The sequence below is a fragment of the Maylandia zebra genome, linkage group LG5, assembly GCF_041146795.1.
Source record: "Maylandia zebra isolate NMK-2024a linkage group LG5, Mzebra_GT3a, whole genome shotgun sequence".
NCBI classification, from domain to species: Eukaryota; Metazoa; Chordata; class Actinopteri; order Cichliformes; family Cichlidae; genus Maylandia; species Maylandia zebra.
Genome location: NC_135171.1, coordinates 2955791 through 2972764, shown reverse-complemented (window position 1 = coordinate 2972764; position 16974 = coordinate 2955791). Strand labels below are relative to the sequence as shown.

The following is a 16974-nucleotide window of genomic DNA, read 5'->3' as shown; positions in this document are numbered from 1 at the left end:
CGTCCCAGTGTCTGCTGATGGTTCTGGCGAGGCCGTTCAGCCACCACCGGCTCCACTGCCTGGTCCGGCCTCCGAGTCTGCAGCTCCGCCTGGTCCTGCCTCTGCTGCTCCGCCTGGTCCGGCCTCCGAGTCTGCAGCTCCGCCTGGTCCAGCCCCCGAGTCTGCAGCTCCGCCTGGTCCGGCCTCAGCCTCTGCAGCTCCGCCTGGTCCAGCCTCCGAGTGTTCAGCTTCGTCTGCTCCTGAGGTCTCCATGCTGTCTGTTCCTGCACATCTTGTCCGGCCTGCTCGTCTTGTCCGGCCTGCACGTCCTGCACGTCCTGCTCGTCCTGCACGTCCTGTCCGGCCTGCACGTCCTGTCCGGCCGATGACTGGATGTCGTTGCCGTCATGGACGACCCCCTGAACTACGCCGCCACCAGTGCCTCCCGGCCGGCCTCCTGACCTGCTCCGCCGCCGGTGCCTCCCGCCCGGTCGGCCTCCTGACCTACTCCGTCGTCGCCGGTGTCTCCTGCCTGCCCGGCCCCCTGAACTGTTTTCTGGGCTCTTGGGCCGTCAGCCTCCGGGTCGGCCCCCTGAACTTTTTGTGAACTGTTTTTCCTGGCCGCCTGCGCCTGTCGTGAGCCTGTCTTTTGTTCTGTTGCTTTCCGGGCTCCATTGTTTGTTCTTTTTTTTGTTTCTGGCTCCTTGTTTGGTTTTGTTTCGAGTCCTCCATCCTGTTTCCCCCGCCGCCCGCCCTGGTTGGGTTTTTTTTGTTTTGGTGTTTTGGTTTGGGCTGTCTGGAAGCCAGCCCTTAAGGGGGGGGGGGGGGGGGGGGGGGGGGTACTGTTAGGATGCCTGGGTCGTTGACCCAGGGTATTTGAGTTTATTATATTATTTATACTTTTTAGTCTTTGGTTTCTTTGAGTTCTGTCTTATGGTTTATGTCTCTGTCTTCTTTAGTTGCTCTGTCTTCCCTATCACCTGTATCCCCTTGTCTAGTTCGCGTCTCTGTGTATCCTTAGTTCTTATATCCCCGTGTTCAGTCAGTGTTTGTGTCTGCCCTGGTCCCACGTCTCTGTTCCCTCTGTAGTGCCTGCATGTGAGTCTGTGTTATGTGATGAACCTTAGATGAACCTTGGCTAGATGTAGAACAAGCACTCTGCAATAATCTAGAGATCTCAGACCTACCATTTATCAGCTCAAACATCCAACGACATGAATGCTTTAAAAGCATCAACATCAGCTCTTCTCTGACAGCATGGTGGGAGTTTCTAAAATTGATGGCGTCTTCATTAATCCCATGCAAACGTACACCTATCTGGAACAACCCTGACATATTACAAAACAATAATATGATAAACTGTTCAGATTGGAGTGATAAAGGAATCAAATATTTAGAACATATACTAGAAGGAACAGAATTTATTTCATTTGACGGACTAGTTACACAATATGGGATCAACAAGAAAAGATTTTTTAGAATATCAACAAATTAAATCCATAGTAAAAAAGAAATTTAAACCGGGTCAAGTTGAACTACAAACACCACCAAGTGTGGTTCAATTTCTTACTCTTAAACCCCCCAAATTACTATCCAAAATATACAGAATGCTTTCTAAAACAGATGAATCAATATCACTTCCTATTGCAAAATGGGAAGCGGATTTATCAGTTAACTTAGACCAAAACTTCTGGTCTCAGATTTGCTTAAAAACCTTTCATCTAATTAGAAATCCCAGTCTTCAATTAATTCAATACAAAATATTACATAGAGTGCACTATACAGGTCATCGGATGTTCAAGATGGGCTTTACGTCTACCAACAACTGCTCACACTGCCAAACCAATTCACCGGACAATTATATCCACGCTCTTTGGTTCTGTCCACCAGTTCAGAAGTTTTGGCGCGAGATATGTGAAGACTTATCGAAGTGTCTGAAATGTAACATTCCAACTTCCCCCTTAGTGTGTTTGTTGGGCAGCTTAGATAATGTCACTTCAGAAAAGAATATCGCCCATATGGTTTTCACTGCCCTATGCATAGCCAAGAAAACAGTCCTCATGAACTGGAAAAATAAAAATAATCTTAACTCTAACCAATATAGAAATTATCTATTAGATTACATTAGTCTTGATACAGCCTCTGCCACCACATCAGATCAATTGCTCTGGGCTCCTTTGATCAGCTCCATCACCTAGTGGGGGTGGGGGGTCATAGTTTGGTCCCGCCTTCACTGTTGTGATTGGTGTGGGGGTAGGGACAGGCTTAGGGCGTCGGGGGGTTCCCCGGAGGCATCTTCCTTGGGGGGCTCAACCCGGGGTAGCGGTCATGTCCGGTTAGGGGCTCTGTTGGCTCTCAGGTGACTGTTTCCTCGCGGCTGCGTGCAGCGGGGCTAGGGGAGGGTCTGTGCTGACGGACGTGGGTTACTGACCTGGTAGCCTGGCTGCCCCTGGGTGGGTCCGGGATGGGCGTGAGGTTCTGGGGGCGCTCCGTCTCTGGGCTGGGACCCGGACCGGGCCTCGGGGGCTTGGGTCCTGGTTGGTGTGTTGCCGGGGTTGTGGGCGGGTGGGTGCATGGGGGCCCAGCCCTGGAGCAGGGTGCTGCCGGTGCGTCGAGCCACCTGAGGGGCTCTTCAACTGGTGGGGGAGATTGTCACATCTTGCAGGAGCTTTCCTCTCCTCAGGAGCTCCCTCTGCAGGAGGGGGAGATACAGGAGAGGTGGAGGAAGATCTCAGCCTGGGTGTTTATTGTCTTATGTAGTCTGGAAGATGAGTGGATGGTGGGGTGGGTGCAGTTTTCTCTGTGGTGGGGTTGGGTGGACTGTCCCGGGCTCTGTGGGGCCGGGCGGCGCTGCTGCACTGGGCCCCGGTCTGGATGGGCCTGGGCCCCCTTTCCCTGGTGGGTCGCGGAGTATGGGGGTGCCTACTGGGGTCAGCGGGGGAGCTGGCCCCAGGGAGGGGTCACTAGCCCCTCCCTTCCTTCCCTCCCCATCTCCAGCTGCCTCCCTCTTCCCGCTCCACCACAACCACCCACACATGCAGGGCCTTGGAGTAGGGGTATGTCACCAGGGTGCAGAGGAGGCTACCCCCCCCCCCCCCGTCCCCTTCTGGCTGCCTCTGCCTCAATTTTATCCCACAACTTAGACATTCACATTACTCACACTCTCATTACACATACATATAGGATCTTGGGGGTGGGCACGATGCACGGAGTCCAAAGTACCATCAGGGTGTACACCCCACCCCTGGCATCGTTGCCCACCTCTCAATTTTAAATACACGTAGACATTGAGGGCTAGCAGGAGGGACCATGCGCTTACCTGCTGCTCTCTGGCAGGTAGCTCCAAGCCCTCCTGGGTTTTAAATGCACCTTAGAACACACATGCATCAACACTACAATGAGCGGGTGGAGGGAGGTTTGGAGTCTTCTCTCACCCCCATTCTCTGTGACCTGCTGGAGCAGGGGGGCTAGGACTAGGAGGAGGAGTTGGCCGTCCGACTGCGGTCTGGAGTGTGGAGCCTTCCTGCTGCTGCGGAGTCGGGGCGGTCTGCCTCCCCCCACCGCAGGGAAAAGGGAAACACCACCTGGGTCTGGGTGCAGTTCCCCCCTCCAGGGGCGGGGGCACCTAGACCCGGTTTGTAGAGTACGCTTGGGGAGTGTGATCGTGTGTACAACGTCTCTTTATGTCTGTCTCCACGTTGGTTGAGTGTGGAGTAAGTGCATATGAGAGCATGAGGGTGGGAATGGATGTTTGTATCTGTGTGTGCCTGTATGTCTGTGTCTATATGTCAGGTTGGGTGTCAGGCGCCACCTCTCTGGGGACATCTCAGGCCCTCCAAGGTTTGGAGGCCTATCTCCCCCTACCACCACTTCCCCTGCCAGTGGTGGACCCCCTCAGACATCGGTGCGTTGGTGGTTCTTTGTGTCCGGGGATGGGCGTCCAGGTACACACCGGGTCACTCCTTGGCGGCCGCTTATCGGGGCCTGGAGCCTGGGGCTCGCTCGGGCCACTTCGGAGGTGGGGTGCCCCCGGCCTCTCGGCCTGGGGCTCGGTCACTCAGGCGCAGCTGGCTGCCGGCGGAGCTCACGGGCGCGTCACTGCAACTCCCCCTGGCTTCTGCTCCGCGGCTGCTGAGTGAGCCCTCATCTGGGACTCTCCTCAGCTCTTTCCGGGACAGTGGCGCAGCTGCCCCTCTGTTGGTCTTCCTTGGTCTCTTGTGTTCTGGGGGCCTCTGGATGTCTGGAGTTTTGATCTCCTCCACACCTGCTTCATGCCCTGGAGGACGGGGCTGTGGCCCCCCCACACCCTCTAGCAGATTATTACATGAAGGAACCTTTTAAAAAGCAAAAAACAAACGCGTCCATGCTCACAGGTGTACACACGGGTGATCACACCCACAAACTACACCCTTTTTGGCTCCTACCTCAAAGCACACTGTGTTCTGTTGATCTTATGTGCTGCACAATAATGTTTAACATTTAGTATTTACTGTCATATTCCCATATATCATTGTGATGTTGTTTATTCTATTACTCTTGTTCTCTTCTGCTTGCTTTCTTTTTTCTTTCTCAGCAGGTGATCCAGGTGATTGATATATGCAGTTTTTTTCCCCTGCCTGTTCTGTTGGTTTTTGTCTTTTGCCCTTCTCCCCCGTCCCTCTTCTCAGCTGTTTCTCTTTCCCTCTTTCTTTCTCCCCTTCTTTCCCCCAGTCAAGTCTGTCCCGTATTCAGTAAGTGAAAATAAAATAAACAATAAAAGGTGAATCAAATGGACCATTACGGCAAGGCTGGGATGGTCAGTTTGGTAAAGTAAATCCGTTGGGCATCTTTCTTTGCCTTTAGACAACAATTCTGATGGCAAAAGAGCCAAACGGGACAGGCCAAAAAAAAAAAGAAAAAAAAGTTTGGAGTCTGCATCTTGGGTCCTATCCCTGTCCGCACACAGCCGTCACCTAACAACGCACTCACATAAGCTCAGCGATTCTCTGCGCGATCAACCTCTCACATGTTTAAGCTGCGGGAGATTTCACTTGTCATGTTTGCATAGTAAGCTAACGATTGATAAGACGATGTCAGAGGAATTGGTGCACAAATTATCATCACTCACCAACAGTGTTGGTCAAGTTACTTGAAAAAAGTAATCAGTAACTAATTACTGATTACTTCCCCAAAAAGTAATCCCATTACTTTACTGATTACTTATTTTCAAAAGTAATTAATTACTTAGTTACTTAGTTACTTTTTTAAAAAACGATTTACAACCTGAATAGGTGATAAAGCGATAGATCTTTCAGCCCAATTCTACTTTTTCTGCATAATCCATCATACAAAATGTAATCAAATGGAAAAGTCTCTTTTTAAAACTTGTTTTATTAGTTTTAATCTTTTAACTTTATGCATCAAGCAAAAATTTAATTATATGCAACATTCTCTGACTTGAATAAATTAGTTTAACATTTAAACCTATTTTCTGCACATTCCAGCACATAAAATAAAATATTTTTTGTGTTTACACTCACTCTTTCAAATAGATGCAAGTAAAACACAGCAGAAAATAAATAAAGTCAAAGACTCAGCGGTCCTTTTGCTCTATTTTCACCTGTAAAGCAGCAGTGGGGTAGGCGGAGGTTTACCCTGGTGCAGGTGTGCCGCGGTCAGTGGAAGAATCCGCGAGTTTCTCTGTGAGTTTCCCATCACGTCGTAGCTACTCGGTGCTTGCTTGGAAGTTTAGGGGTTTTTTCACTGTAAAAAGAAGTTTTCTTCCCATGCAAAGCGGACACTAATGTTTTTGTCACTTTTTATGGAATCAAACTCAAAGTAAGGTCAGCACTTCCACGCTTTAAATGCTGCACGCTCATACTCTCTCCCACAATCGATATGTGATCCATTGTTGATCTGCACACAGCTGTTGTCACCAATGGCGCACTCGCTTACGTCACTGTCGTGAGACATTCTCGCAAAAAATCACGGTTTTAGTAACGCAGTAACGCAGCGTTCCTACGGGAAAGTAACGGTAATCTAATTACCGTTTTTGCAATAGTAATCCCTTACTTTACTCGTTACTTGAAAAAAGTAATCAGATTACAGTAACGCGTTACAAGTAACGGGGGAGGTTCAATTTGCCATGTTGGAAGGAGAGCTTAACTTCTGTCTCGCTAGCTTGCCCTGCGCTCAGTGAATCTGCGTTCGACTACTCTTGTAGTGTGTGAATGGGTGGATGACTGGATATGTAAAGCGCTTTGGGTTCCTTAGGGACTAGTAAAAGCGCTATATAAATACAGGCCATTTATTTACCATTTACTCCGCCTAGGCTGCACTGTGGAGCGCAGATCCACTGAGCGCTCAACACAGACAGCATCGTCAGAAGGAAAGTTGATAAAATAAATTAAAAATTTTGTATTGTTCATACATATGTGTACCGAACCGAAAGCACTGTATCGAACGGTTCAATATCGATACCAGTATCGTTGCACCCTTAATGAATATATATATATACAGACATATATATACATATATCTCCATCCTTCCATCCATCCATCCATTCGCTTTCGCTTATCCTTTATACATCTATATCTATATATCTATATATCTATATATCCATATATATCTATATATATCTATATCTATATATCTATATATATATATAGAGAGAGAGAGAGAGAGAGAGAGAGAGAGAGAGAGAGAGAGACAGAGAGACAGAGAGAGAGATTTTTTTACTGGATAAGTTACTGCTGAATGTATTTTAGCAGTTGCTGTCCATGCATAACGTAAATGCTTTAAAAGGATCTCTTTATCAATAACCTCTGCATGTTTGTGTTGTAGGTGGTGATAATGGAAGTGCAGGGTCTGAGGTCTTTGGCTCCAAACAGGATTGTTTACTGCACCATGGAGGTTGAGGGAGGACATAAACTGCAGACAGATCAGGCTGAGGCCTCAAAACCCATGTATGTAAAGAATGAGCACACACACACACACACACACACACACACACACACACACACACACACACACACACACACACAATGAATAGACATGGTAAAAAGAAAAGAAAAACAGGACCTCCATTACACTAAACACACTTTTTGGGCATTATGACTAATGTCATCATCATCATCAACACATCAAGACAAGCACATCAATTCAGGGTGTATTTCATTACAACTCATTATGGCATTGTGGCCTTAACGCCCACTCACATCCTGGGCTCACCTGAAACTCTGGCTGATTGGGACCCACACCCAGTTGGCTCAGGCGATTAGAGGATCATCAGGGGGTCCTTTTGTCCCTCTGTGGGGGGAAACTCCCACTAGGTTTAAATCTGGGACTCTCCACCATTTGACCTTAGAACTGAAGAAGCTTCTCGGATGAGAGGTGAAAGTTTCTTCAAGCAACTTAAAGAAGTCCAGACGCTTTTCTTTGCAAGCTCCTTTGACTACGATGACCTGGATGACTGAGAACCTTCACAGACAACCTCATTATTATATTCACTAGTCATAGCTAACACTTAACTAAACCATATATTTTCTTAATCCTAATAATATGATTTATCTTATGGAGACTTGGACGTTTTTTTCTGTGTTTGCGTTTGTGTCTGTCTGTGGTGTATGGCTGTGTAGTGAATTGCAGCTAGAAAAACGTCTTTGTCTGGATATAAATCAACTGACTCAGGAACGTTACAGTCAGAGAGGTATGTTCTGATCACAATAAAGCTGCCTGTTGACATACAGCTTATCAACCGTAATGATGGCTTTGGAGCCTCTTTGAATGAACTTTATATGGATTGGGAACAGGACCTTCGTCATTCCACGATTTCTTTGGGAAACAGGTACTTAACACTGAAGTCCATTCCCCTCAGCTCCTGGCTATGGCTCTTCACATTCCCTCAGTGAGAGTTTTGTCATGGACTGCAGTGGGAGATTGTGGAGTTGCAGAAGGGAAGTAGTTCAGGTGAAACAGTTCAGGTGGCCTGCTGCGGATCCAGCAGCGACATTGCAGCTCTGGTGGCCTGCCGCGGGTCTGGTGGTGGCAACATGGCATAGAAGGTGACCTGGGATGTGGATGGGCAGGCCGTCCTGGACGTGGATGTGGCAGAAGAATCACTGGCAGTTTGGCAGATGGCTGGCACACAGGGCCAGACGAAGCAGGACCAGGTGGCGTGATGTCCTCAGGTGCAGGCAGCTCACAGACCCCTAGTGCGAGCAGCGCAGGTCCTTCTGGCATGCAGACCTCCGACTCGGGCAGAGCGGGTCCCTCCAGCGTGTAGACCTCGGACTCGGGCAGATCAGATGCAGGCGATGCAGCAACCTCCAGCTCAGACTGAGCAGGTCCAGGCGACAGCGTAGCAGCTGCAGATGGTGGAGTAGAGAGTGGTGTGGCAGCTGCAGATGGTGGAGCAGAGGGTGGAACACCAGGCTTTACAATCTCTAAGAGGTCCAGAGGTGCCAGAGGCCATAAGTTCAGCCTCTGGGGAAGCCCTGGGCAGAATCTCCATCTCCATGTGGCCTGACCGGACCAAAAAGTCACCTGGCTCTGCGTGCTGTGTGCTCTGAGCTCCCCAACTCTGGAACAACAGACTCAGAGTTAACATTTTTGAAGTACACTGATGGCTGAATAAGTTCACTTGATTTCTCTGCAGAGGACAGAGGTAACAAAGTTGGGAGTTCTGGTTGCAAACTCTCTGGAGGTCCAGAGCCAGCTACGGGCCCATGTTCCATGCTCACAAATCTGCGTCATCTCTTCACAGCATTCTGGCAGGTTAGAGCCCGCTGAGTCCATTGTGGCTGGATTAGTCTGTCACGGACTGCGGTGGCAGACCATGAAGTTCCAGGAAAGAACTAGGACCCAAACAGAGGACTCTGATGAAGAACAGCGATTTTATTTACAATGAAATGTAAAATAACTATTTATGAAACTCAGCACTGTGGTTCCTGTGGCGATTCTCCCTGAATCCCCACATAGTGCCTGTGTTTGTAAATCGTAAAAGGTGACAACTCGAAAAACACCCAGGCTCTGCTCCAGTGAAAACACCGCTCTGCTCCCGATTCCTAGTGTAGACAAACAGAACACTCTGATGACTCGGCAATCTCCTGATAGCTAGGGTTTTTCAAATATCAAAGTTATCCACGGCTGTACAAATGGGGTTAACTCAATTATCGACCACCAACTGAAGCCCAGCCACACTGTTAAACAGCGCAGCTCCTGGTGAAGGCAATCAGCTACAGCTGGCGATGGCTGATGAGCTACAGGTGTGGCTAGCTTCAGTGTGGGAACTCCTCTTGGCCTAATGGTGCCTGTAAACCAGCCTTCCGGACACACACACACACAGAATGGTCCCTCATTCAGAGAAAATATTACACGTATTGAGCTGAGTAGGGACGCAGTTTGTCCCGTACTTTAGCTAGAATGGAAAAAGACACAAAGCTGGATTTATTCTGTGTGTTTACGCTGCACAGCTGCCTCTTCTTCTCTCATTCTCTCCCCCTCCTTCTCCTGTTGCTACTTCAATCATGAAACTGGATTGAAACCAGATCCTTTTCTATGTAGCTGACAACTGGTACCGTAACTGTGCAGGGGCGAGTCTAGCAGTTTTGCCAGGGGGCCAGGTAGGGCATTAACAGGGAGAGGGGGGCACAAAGAAATACTTTTCTTTCTTATTCTCATTTAAAATGTCTCGCTTTAATTAAATAATTATCTGAATCTTGCGAACAAAGTTTTTATTTGAGGTAAAATGTATAGAAATCATACATATACCAACAAGACTGTACATCACTGTCACAACAGCATTTGTTTTCATTCAAAGGCTTTATGGCTTTAATACCTGGTGGGCCGGTCTGTAGTCAAAATGCCCGGGCCGATTTTTTTTGTCCCAGTCCAGCCCCGCAGGTTAACCCTCTCAAGGCAGGCGTTGCCGATTTGCAACAGTTAAAAACCAACAACCTGATTACTCTACATACATATTTTATGAGTTTGTTTTACTCAGAAGTACCACTGCAGGTACCGCTAGGACTTGTGCATTAGCAACAAAATGTTAAATTTGAGCCTGAGAGGGTTAATACTAGCAGTGTCACCATGCCAGCTGACTGTATTTCATCATCAGCCAGTGTTGTTCTTTATCAATATTACCAAAGTTTATCATAACGCAGCATAGAAAGTATTTACTTGCTTTCAGGTATCATTCAAATGTTAGTCTTTTCAGTTGTTTCCCCACTTTTTTCCTGTTTCAAAATCAAACACCAGTTTGTGAGAAGATTATCTTCTTTTTTTAACAGGCAGATAAAGTTTTACATTGGCATTGGCTAATTTGCCAATTGTATGTTAAAAATTTTCGTATTTCAATATTCAAAAATGTTTTTGCCCAAAACATATGTGCACTATATGTCAGTAAAAATACTATGCAAATATTGCTGTCCTTGAATGCTGAGTAAACACTGACAGAGCACTGATTGTATCTCTTGTACTTTATCAATGCAGTATCTAAAAACTTTGCACCATAGTGGATAAAATCTCATTCTAATAAGAGTTAAAAGCGCATTCGGTTATTATGTTTATAGGGTTATTGAATTATGGTTAACGGTTGGTAGAAATTTTTTTTAACATTACATCTGGAGTGATACATGTCCTGCTGTCAGGCCTGCAGGTATCAGGCTGTTGTTCTCCTTCATCTCATAGTGGACAGAAATTATTTTTTGGAGTGGCACAAATAATTTGTGTGGCATCAGATTTGATGCTGAACAGCTGATTGTTCTGTAAATAGTTTGAAATGTTGATTTAAAAACGCCTTGGCTGCATTTTGAGGTATTGGTATTGAGTGAAGGTGATGGGTGGGGGAGGGGTGTCAGGACTCTCACAGGAGGCAACAGCGCCATGTGAAGAGAGAGGCTGGCACAGTGGTGTGGCTCTGGATTCCAGGCTGACTACAGGTGAGGTTGTGGGGGTGGGAGCAGACACTGTGGTGTCGAATCTATTGAAAAACAGATTCAACTCGTAGGCTCTATAGGGCTTTGGAGTTGACGTCACGCCGCAATGCACTGTGGGAGCGCAGCTCCATTTTCGGGGTCTACGAATCAAAACAAACACACTGTGTTGGAACGACGACGACAAGAAACATGCTTAAAAGCAGCTCAAAAGAAAACGGACGGTATAGAGACCGATTGCGTCCAGAGGCGAAGCAGCGGTACTTGAAAAAAATAGAGTGCATCGCAAATCTGGACCCATATGAAATACGGCAGTGGAGTAAAGACCCAGACGACTTACCGCCACTGTCCTACCCCGATATCTTCACGTATCTTGTTTGTGGAGTAAGCACTTACACAGCGAACCAGTTTCGTAATTACAAGTCACTGGAGGCGCACATCCAATTTACAAATGGCTGGGTGCAAGATTTGGCTATTTTCAAGCCGCCAAACTCTGAGTACGTCGTCAAAGTAAGTCAGCTGGAGTGCATCGAGTGAAAGAGCCATTTTCCACCCCCCACCATAATTAATGTTACACATTTATCATTGAACTGCTAAAATATCGTTATCATATTATATGCCCGTAATTGTAAAGTACATGCAAGTTAACACATTGATAATCGGGTAAATTATTAACGCCAATTTGTGTCCTTCCTGTCTCATTTCATTTATTCTCTTTACATCAACCAATCAAGTCACTCCATTCTATGTTTGATCGCAATTTCTATAACTTCCGAGACCACCAACGATGATATTATTCAGCTATAAAGTGTGATGTGAACATATTTAGAACTTACCGGAATGAAAATGTCTTGAGCACACCAACTGATATCTGGAGACGTAACAGAACTTGATATCAGCTCGTCTCACGGCTGCTATCCAGGCTAGACGCCTTCGTTTGGTAATATCCGATACATGAGCTCCTTCATGTTGCTTCCAGGTTGGGAAAGCATAAAAAGACAATCCAAACTTATTCCCGTGCCGGTCGTAAGATCGAACATTGCAGCCGACCACACAGCAAGTACGAACCATGGCTATGCTTTCGCTCCTTACTTAGACCCCCAAAATGGCGGATCGGGCCAAAATCCTTTCCACGCCCACCCCCGTGACATCACGCTCCAAAGCCCTATTCTCACCTCCCTCAGCTCCCCTGCTGTTGGTTGGCCTGAATCCAGTGATGGTCTTCATGCCCCTCCACACCTCTCTCATGCTGTTCTGCTGGAGTGGAAACTCCAGCAAATGAGGAGACTTCACTCAGGCAAGTCTGCTGGACCAGACGGAGTGAGTCCCCTCGTCCTCAAGACCTGTGCCCCCCAGCTGTGTGGAGTCTTTCATAAACTGTTTATGCTGAGTCTGAGTCTGCAGAGGGTCCCAGTGATGTGGAAGACATCATGCCTCGTCCCTGTACCAAAGACGCCACGTCCCAGTGGCCCCCAGGATTACAGGCCCGTGGCACTGACCTCCCACATCATGAAGACCCTGGAAAGGCTCATCCTGGACCAGCTGCGACCCATAGTAAGACCACACCTGGATCCCCTTCAGTTCGCTTATCAGCCTCGTCTCGGAACAGAGGACGCCATCATCTACCTGCTCAATCGTGTCTACACCCATCTGGACCAGCCGGCGAGCACTGTGAGGGTCATGTTTTTTGACTTTTCCAGTGCTTTCAACACCATCAGGCCGACCCTCCTGGGTGATAAGTTAGCAGAGATGCAGGTGGATGCTTCTCTGGTGTCCTGGATTGTTGATTACCTGACAGGAAGACCACAATATGTACGTCTCCCACAGTGTGTGTCTGACAAGGTGATCAGCAACACAGGGGCACCACAGGGGACTGTCCTCTCCCCCTTCCTCTTCACCCTCTACACCACAGACTTCAGCCACTGCACAGAGACCTCCATCTTCAGAAGTTTTCTGATGACTCTGCGGTGGTTGGATGCATCAGCAGGGATGATGAGACAGAGTACCGGGCTGTGGTCGACTCCTTTGTCACGTGGTGTGAGCAGAATCATCTGCAGCTCAACGTGGCAAAGACCAAGAAACTGATCGTGGACTTCAGGAAGACCAGGAAACACTTGACCCCTGTTTCAATCCAGGGGGTCAGTGTGGACATTGTGGAGCACTATAAATACCTTGGAGTACACATTGACAATAAACTGGACTGGGCTAAAAACACCACAGCACTTTACAGGAAGGGCCAGAGTCGTCTCTATTTTTTGAGGCGACTGAGGTCCTTCAACATCTGCCAGAAAATGCTCAGGATTTCCTGCCTGTGGCCATCTCCCTGTACAACGCATCCACTTAACACACTGGCTACTGCTACAACTACACATGTTTCTTTTTCAGCTATTTAATAATAAGCGACTTTATGTATGTATGTGTATATATATATATATATATATATATATATATATATATATATAGTACTATTCTTAGTTAGCGTATTGTCTGTCTTGTTAATGTTTGTTTATAATGGAGCACTGTAACAAAAAAATAATTTCCCCCAGGGATCAATACAGTATTCTGATTCTGATTCTGATTGTGCTTGTTTGTGGTGAGCAGCAGATCAAACAAGTTAAGATTTATAATTCAATTCAATTCAATTTTATTTATACAGCACAAAAGCACAACAACATCAAGACCTTAAGATGCCTTATAGTGTAAGGTAGACCCTACGATAATGCATTCAGAGAAAAAAAAACCAACAATCATATGACCCCCTATGAGCAGCACTTTGGTGACAGTGTTAAAAGGGAAAAACTCCCTTTTAACAGGAAGAAACCTCCGGCAGAACCAGGCTCAGGGAGGGGCGGGGCCATCTGCTGTGATTGGTTGGGGAGAGAGAAGGAAGACTGGATAAAAGACATGCTGTGGAAGAGAGACAGAGGTTAATAACAGATATGATTCAATGCAGAGAGGTCTGCTAACACATAGTGAGTGAAAAAGGTGACTGGAAAGGAAAAACTCAATGCATCATGGGAATCCCCCGGCAGCCTACGTCTATTGCAGCATAACTAAGGGAGGATTCAGGGTCACCTGGTCCAGCCCTAACTATATGCTTTATCAAAGAGGAAAGTTTGAAGCCTAATCTTGGAAGCAGAGATAGTGTCTGTCTCCCGAATCCAAACTGAGCTCATAGATCTGGGTGTCATCAGAATAGCAGTGAAAAAGTATGCAATGTCTTCTGATGATACTGCCAAAGGGAAGCATGTATAATGTAAACAGAATTGGTCCTAGCCCTGAACCCTGTGGAACTCCATAATTAACCTCAGTGTGTGAAGAAGACTCTCCTTTTGCGTGAACAAATTTGAGTCTATTAGATAGATATAGTTAATAATACAAAGAATACAAAGAAAACGAGGAAAACCCCAACAACCATATGACCCACTATTAGCACGCGCTTTAGCAAAAGTAGGAAGGAAAAACTCCCTTTTAAGAGAAAGAAACCTCCAGCAGAACCAGGCTCAGGGAGGGGCGGGGCCATCTCCTTTCACTCGGTTGAGGAGTGAAAGGAAGACGAAGACAATGAAAGCATGTGACAAAAACTTGACTGTCACATTACAGTATAGTGACAGTCAAGTGACTGTGTGACTGTGACAGCCTGTTAGAGCTGTGTTTTGCACTGTTGTTACATTTTGAGTACATTACGCTATGAAAGTTTCTATTGTTGTACCTCCCATAGTCCAAAAGCACCCATCTCCCTGCTTCTCACCAGCAAACATAGACTTACACAACTTTCAAGGCTTAACTGGTAGTTCAGGAGTCATAATAATGTTTAACAGTCTTTCTTTGTTTATATGTGGTTGTGTCTATATTTGTGTTGGTGTGCAGTTGGGGTACCCAGGGCGACTTCACCACCACTCAGCCACTGCCTGCTGTGAAGGTGAAGCTGTATACTGAGAGCACAGGAGTGTTAGCTCTGGAAGATAAGGAGCTGGGGAGGGTAAGAAATCATTCTGCTTCATTTTGGTCACTTTGCCTTTGTATAACTTGTATACAACATATACATTAATGGTGGGAACACTCCCAGGTTGTTCTCCACCCGACTCCCAACAGTCCTAAGCAGTCTGAACTCCATAAGATGACAGTGTGTAAAGGCTGCTCAGACAGTGACCTCAAGATCAAACTGGCCATTCGCATGGACAAACCACAGAACATGAAGCATTGTGGGTAAGTTACTGTGAGATTAAACATTCTTGTGGCAATATAAAGCTACTTGAGTTATCATGGTTCAGTGTAAAACTGTAGCTGCTTTAAAATAGTTACTGTTTTAGTTTGTACATCAGAATAATTTCAGCAGACCGGTTCTGGAAAAGCTATTAAGGAGAAATGTGATCTCTCCTTTTAGTCTCTATCAGTATTTTGGATAAAGTGTAAGTTTTTCAGGGAGTTTTTCAGTTTTTAGAGCAATAAAGTACAAAAGAATGAGTATATAGAAATATAAAATACATGGGCTAAGTGGGTTCTGAGACAGGATGCTTCCAATTTTGACAATATTGCGCCTATAAAGAAACCAGTCAAGATTTGTTTAATGTACAAGTTAAAGGCAAAGTCCTTGTTAAAATGACTCCAATTTCCTTACAATAGTACTGGAGGCAAAGATAGAGTACAGCAAGCTTTTAGTTATTAAGAGATGTACTCGCCACTTCTGACTACAAATCACAGGAAACATTGTTTATGGGAGTATTTTTTCTCAGTTAGTCATGAGTTACTTCACACAAGGTGGGATTTTTTTTTAGCAAATCCTATATTTCCCACCTTGAGATGCGTTGTCAGGTGTTTACCGCAGCCACCTTTAGTGTCTGCTCTTCTATTATATCTTTCTTGTTCAATTTAAGATCTACTGTGATTTCCATAGGCAAAATTACAACATTTTTTCTTAGTGTTCAAATACTGATGAAGATGAGTGTATTAAGAGCTTATTGAATGAGAGGCTTTACTAAACATCAAATTACCCAAAGGTATTTAAATAGAAAACGTAAATAGAAGAAGTTCTAAGTTTAAAAACTTGGGAAACAGAAATGTATTGTTAATTAATTTATTGTTAATTTTATATTTTTAAAACGTGCCGGAGGTAAGCATTTGGATCTGTTACGTCACATGCTGAAGTGTAACTTCCCTAATATTGATGGTTATTTCATTATTTCTAAGTCTTTACAACCCAATTTTATGATTATTTTTTAAATAACCAACATGTGAATACATAGATAACTGTATATCTGATCTTAATCAGGTGGTAAAATGTTAATTCTAAATAACCCTTGTAGAGTTAATTTAGAGTGTGATACACTTAATATTTGGGTGTGTAATTGATGAGCCACTAGGGTGCTTTGTCCAAAAGATAATCTTTTGCTTCCCTCTTGTGGTTACTGGTTACTGAATGTGACTATGTGCAGATCCACACAGGACCTGAAATATCACACTCTATTATGACCCCCATTAGAAATAAAAACTTTCAGGCTGAAATTACTTGAATGTGCTATGAGCCCAAACTAGTTAGCCTTAAACCATTTAAGTTTTTGTACAACGTGAATTTGTATCAACGCAGAAACCGATGAAGTAGAAAAACTAAGTTTACTTTACTCAAAATCATTAATTCACATAAATTATTTATTTCCTGGAGTCTAATTTTTAAAAAATAGCTAAAACTTAAAGACAATTATTTCTCGCTACTTAAATTTATTTATCTATTACTACTGTTGTATCTTGTACTCTAATTATAGTATTTTAGTTGCAGTTACTGTATTAAAACCGCTCATTCAAATTCTGCCTTTTAGTTTTGTTTAAGCTTTCATATACTTTTAATTAAAGAAAAAAATATTTCAATTTGTTATAAAAAGTGTATTAGTAAAAAAAAAAAAAAAAAAAAGGCAATGAAAACAAGTTCACTCAAAAAGAAAAAATGAAACGTTGACTTTAATTAAAATTATTTTGTCAACAGGTTCCACGAAATTGTATTGTGTTAGTTTAAAGCAAAAATCTTTAGGTAATTTAATTTAAAAAAAACTACTTAGGATTAACAAGAGATATATAAGACTGCCTA

The 16974-nt window shown here is 45.1% G+C and overlaps 1 protein-coding gene across 3 annotated transcripts in view; it reads left to right on the top strand.

The window, feature by feature from the left end:
- The window catches only part of cadpsa (Ca2+-dependent activator protein for secretion a), a 348666-nt gene that overhangs the window by 96361 nt on the left and 235331 nt on the right, over positions 1-16974 (top strand). For all 3 annotated transcript variants that reach the window (XM_076883644.1, XM_004572172.5, XM_076883645.1), the window contains exons 6-8: positions 6802-6923; positions 14763-14874; positions 14962-15101. In XM_076883644.1, coding sequence (XP_076739759.1) covers positions 6802-6923; positions 14763-14874; positions 14962-15101 — 374 coding nt within the window. The remainder of the gene's footprint in view (positions 1-6801; positions 6924-14762; positions 14875-14961; positions 15102-16974) is intronic.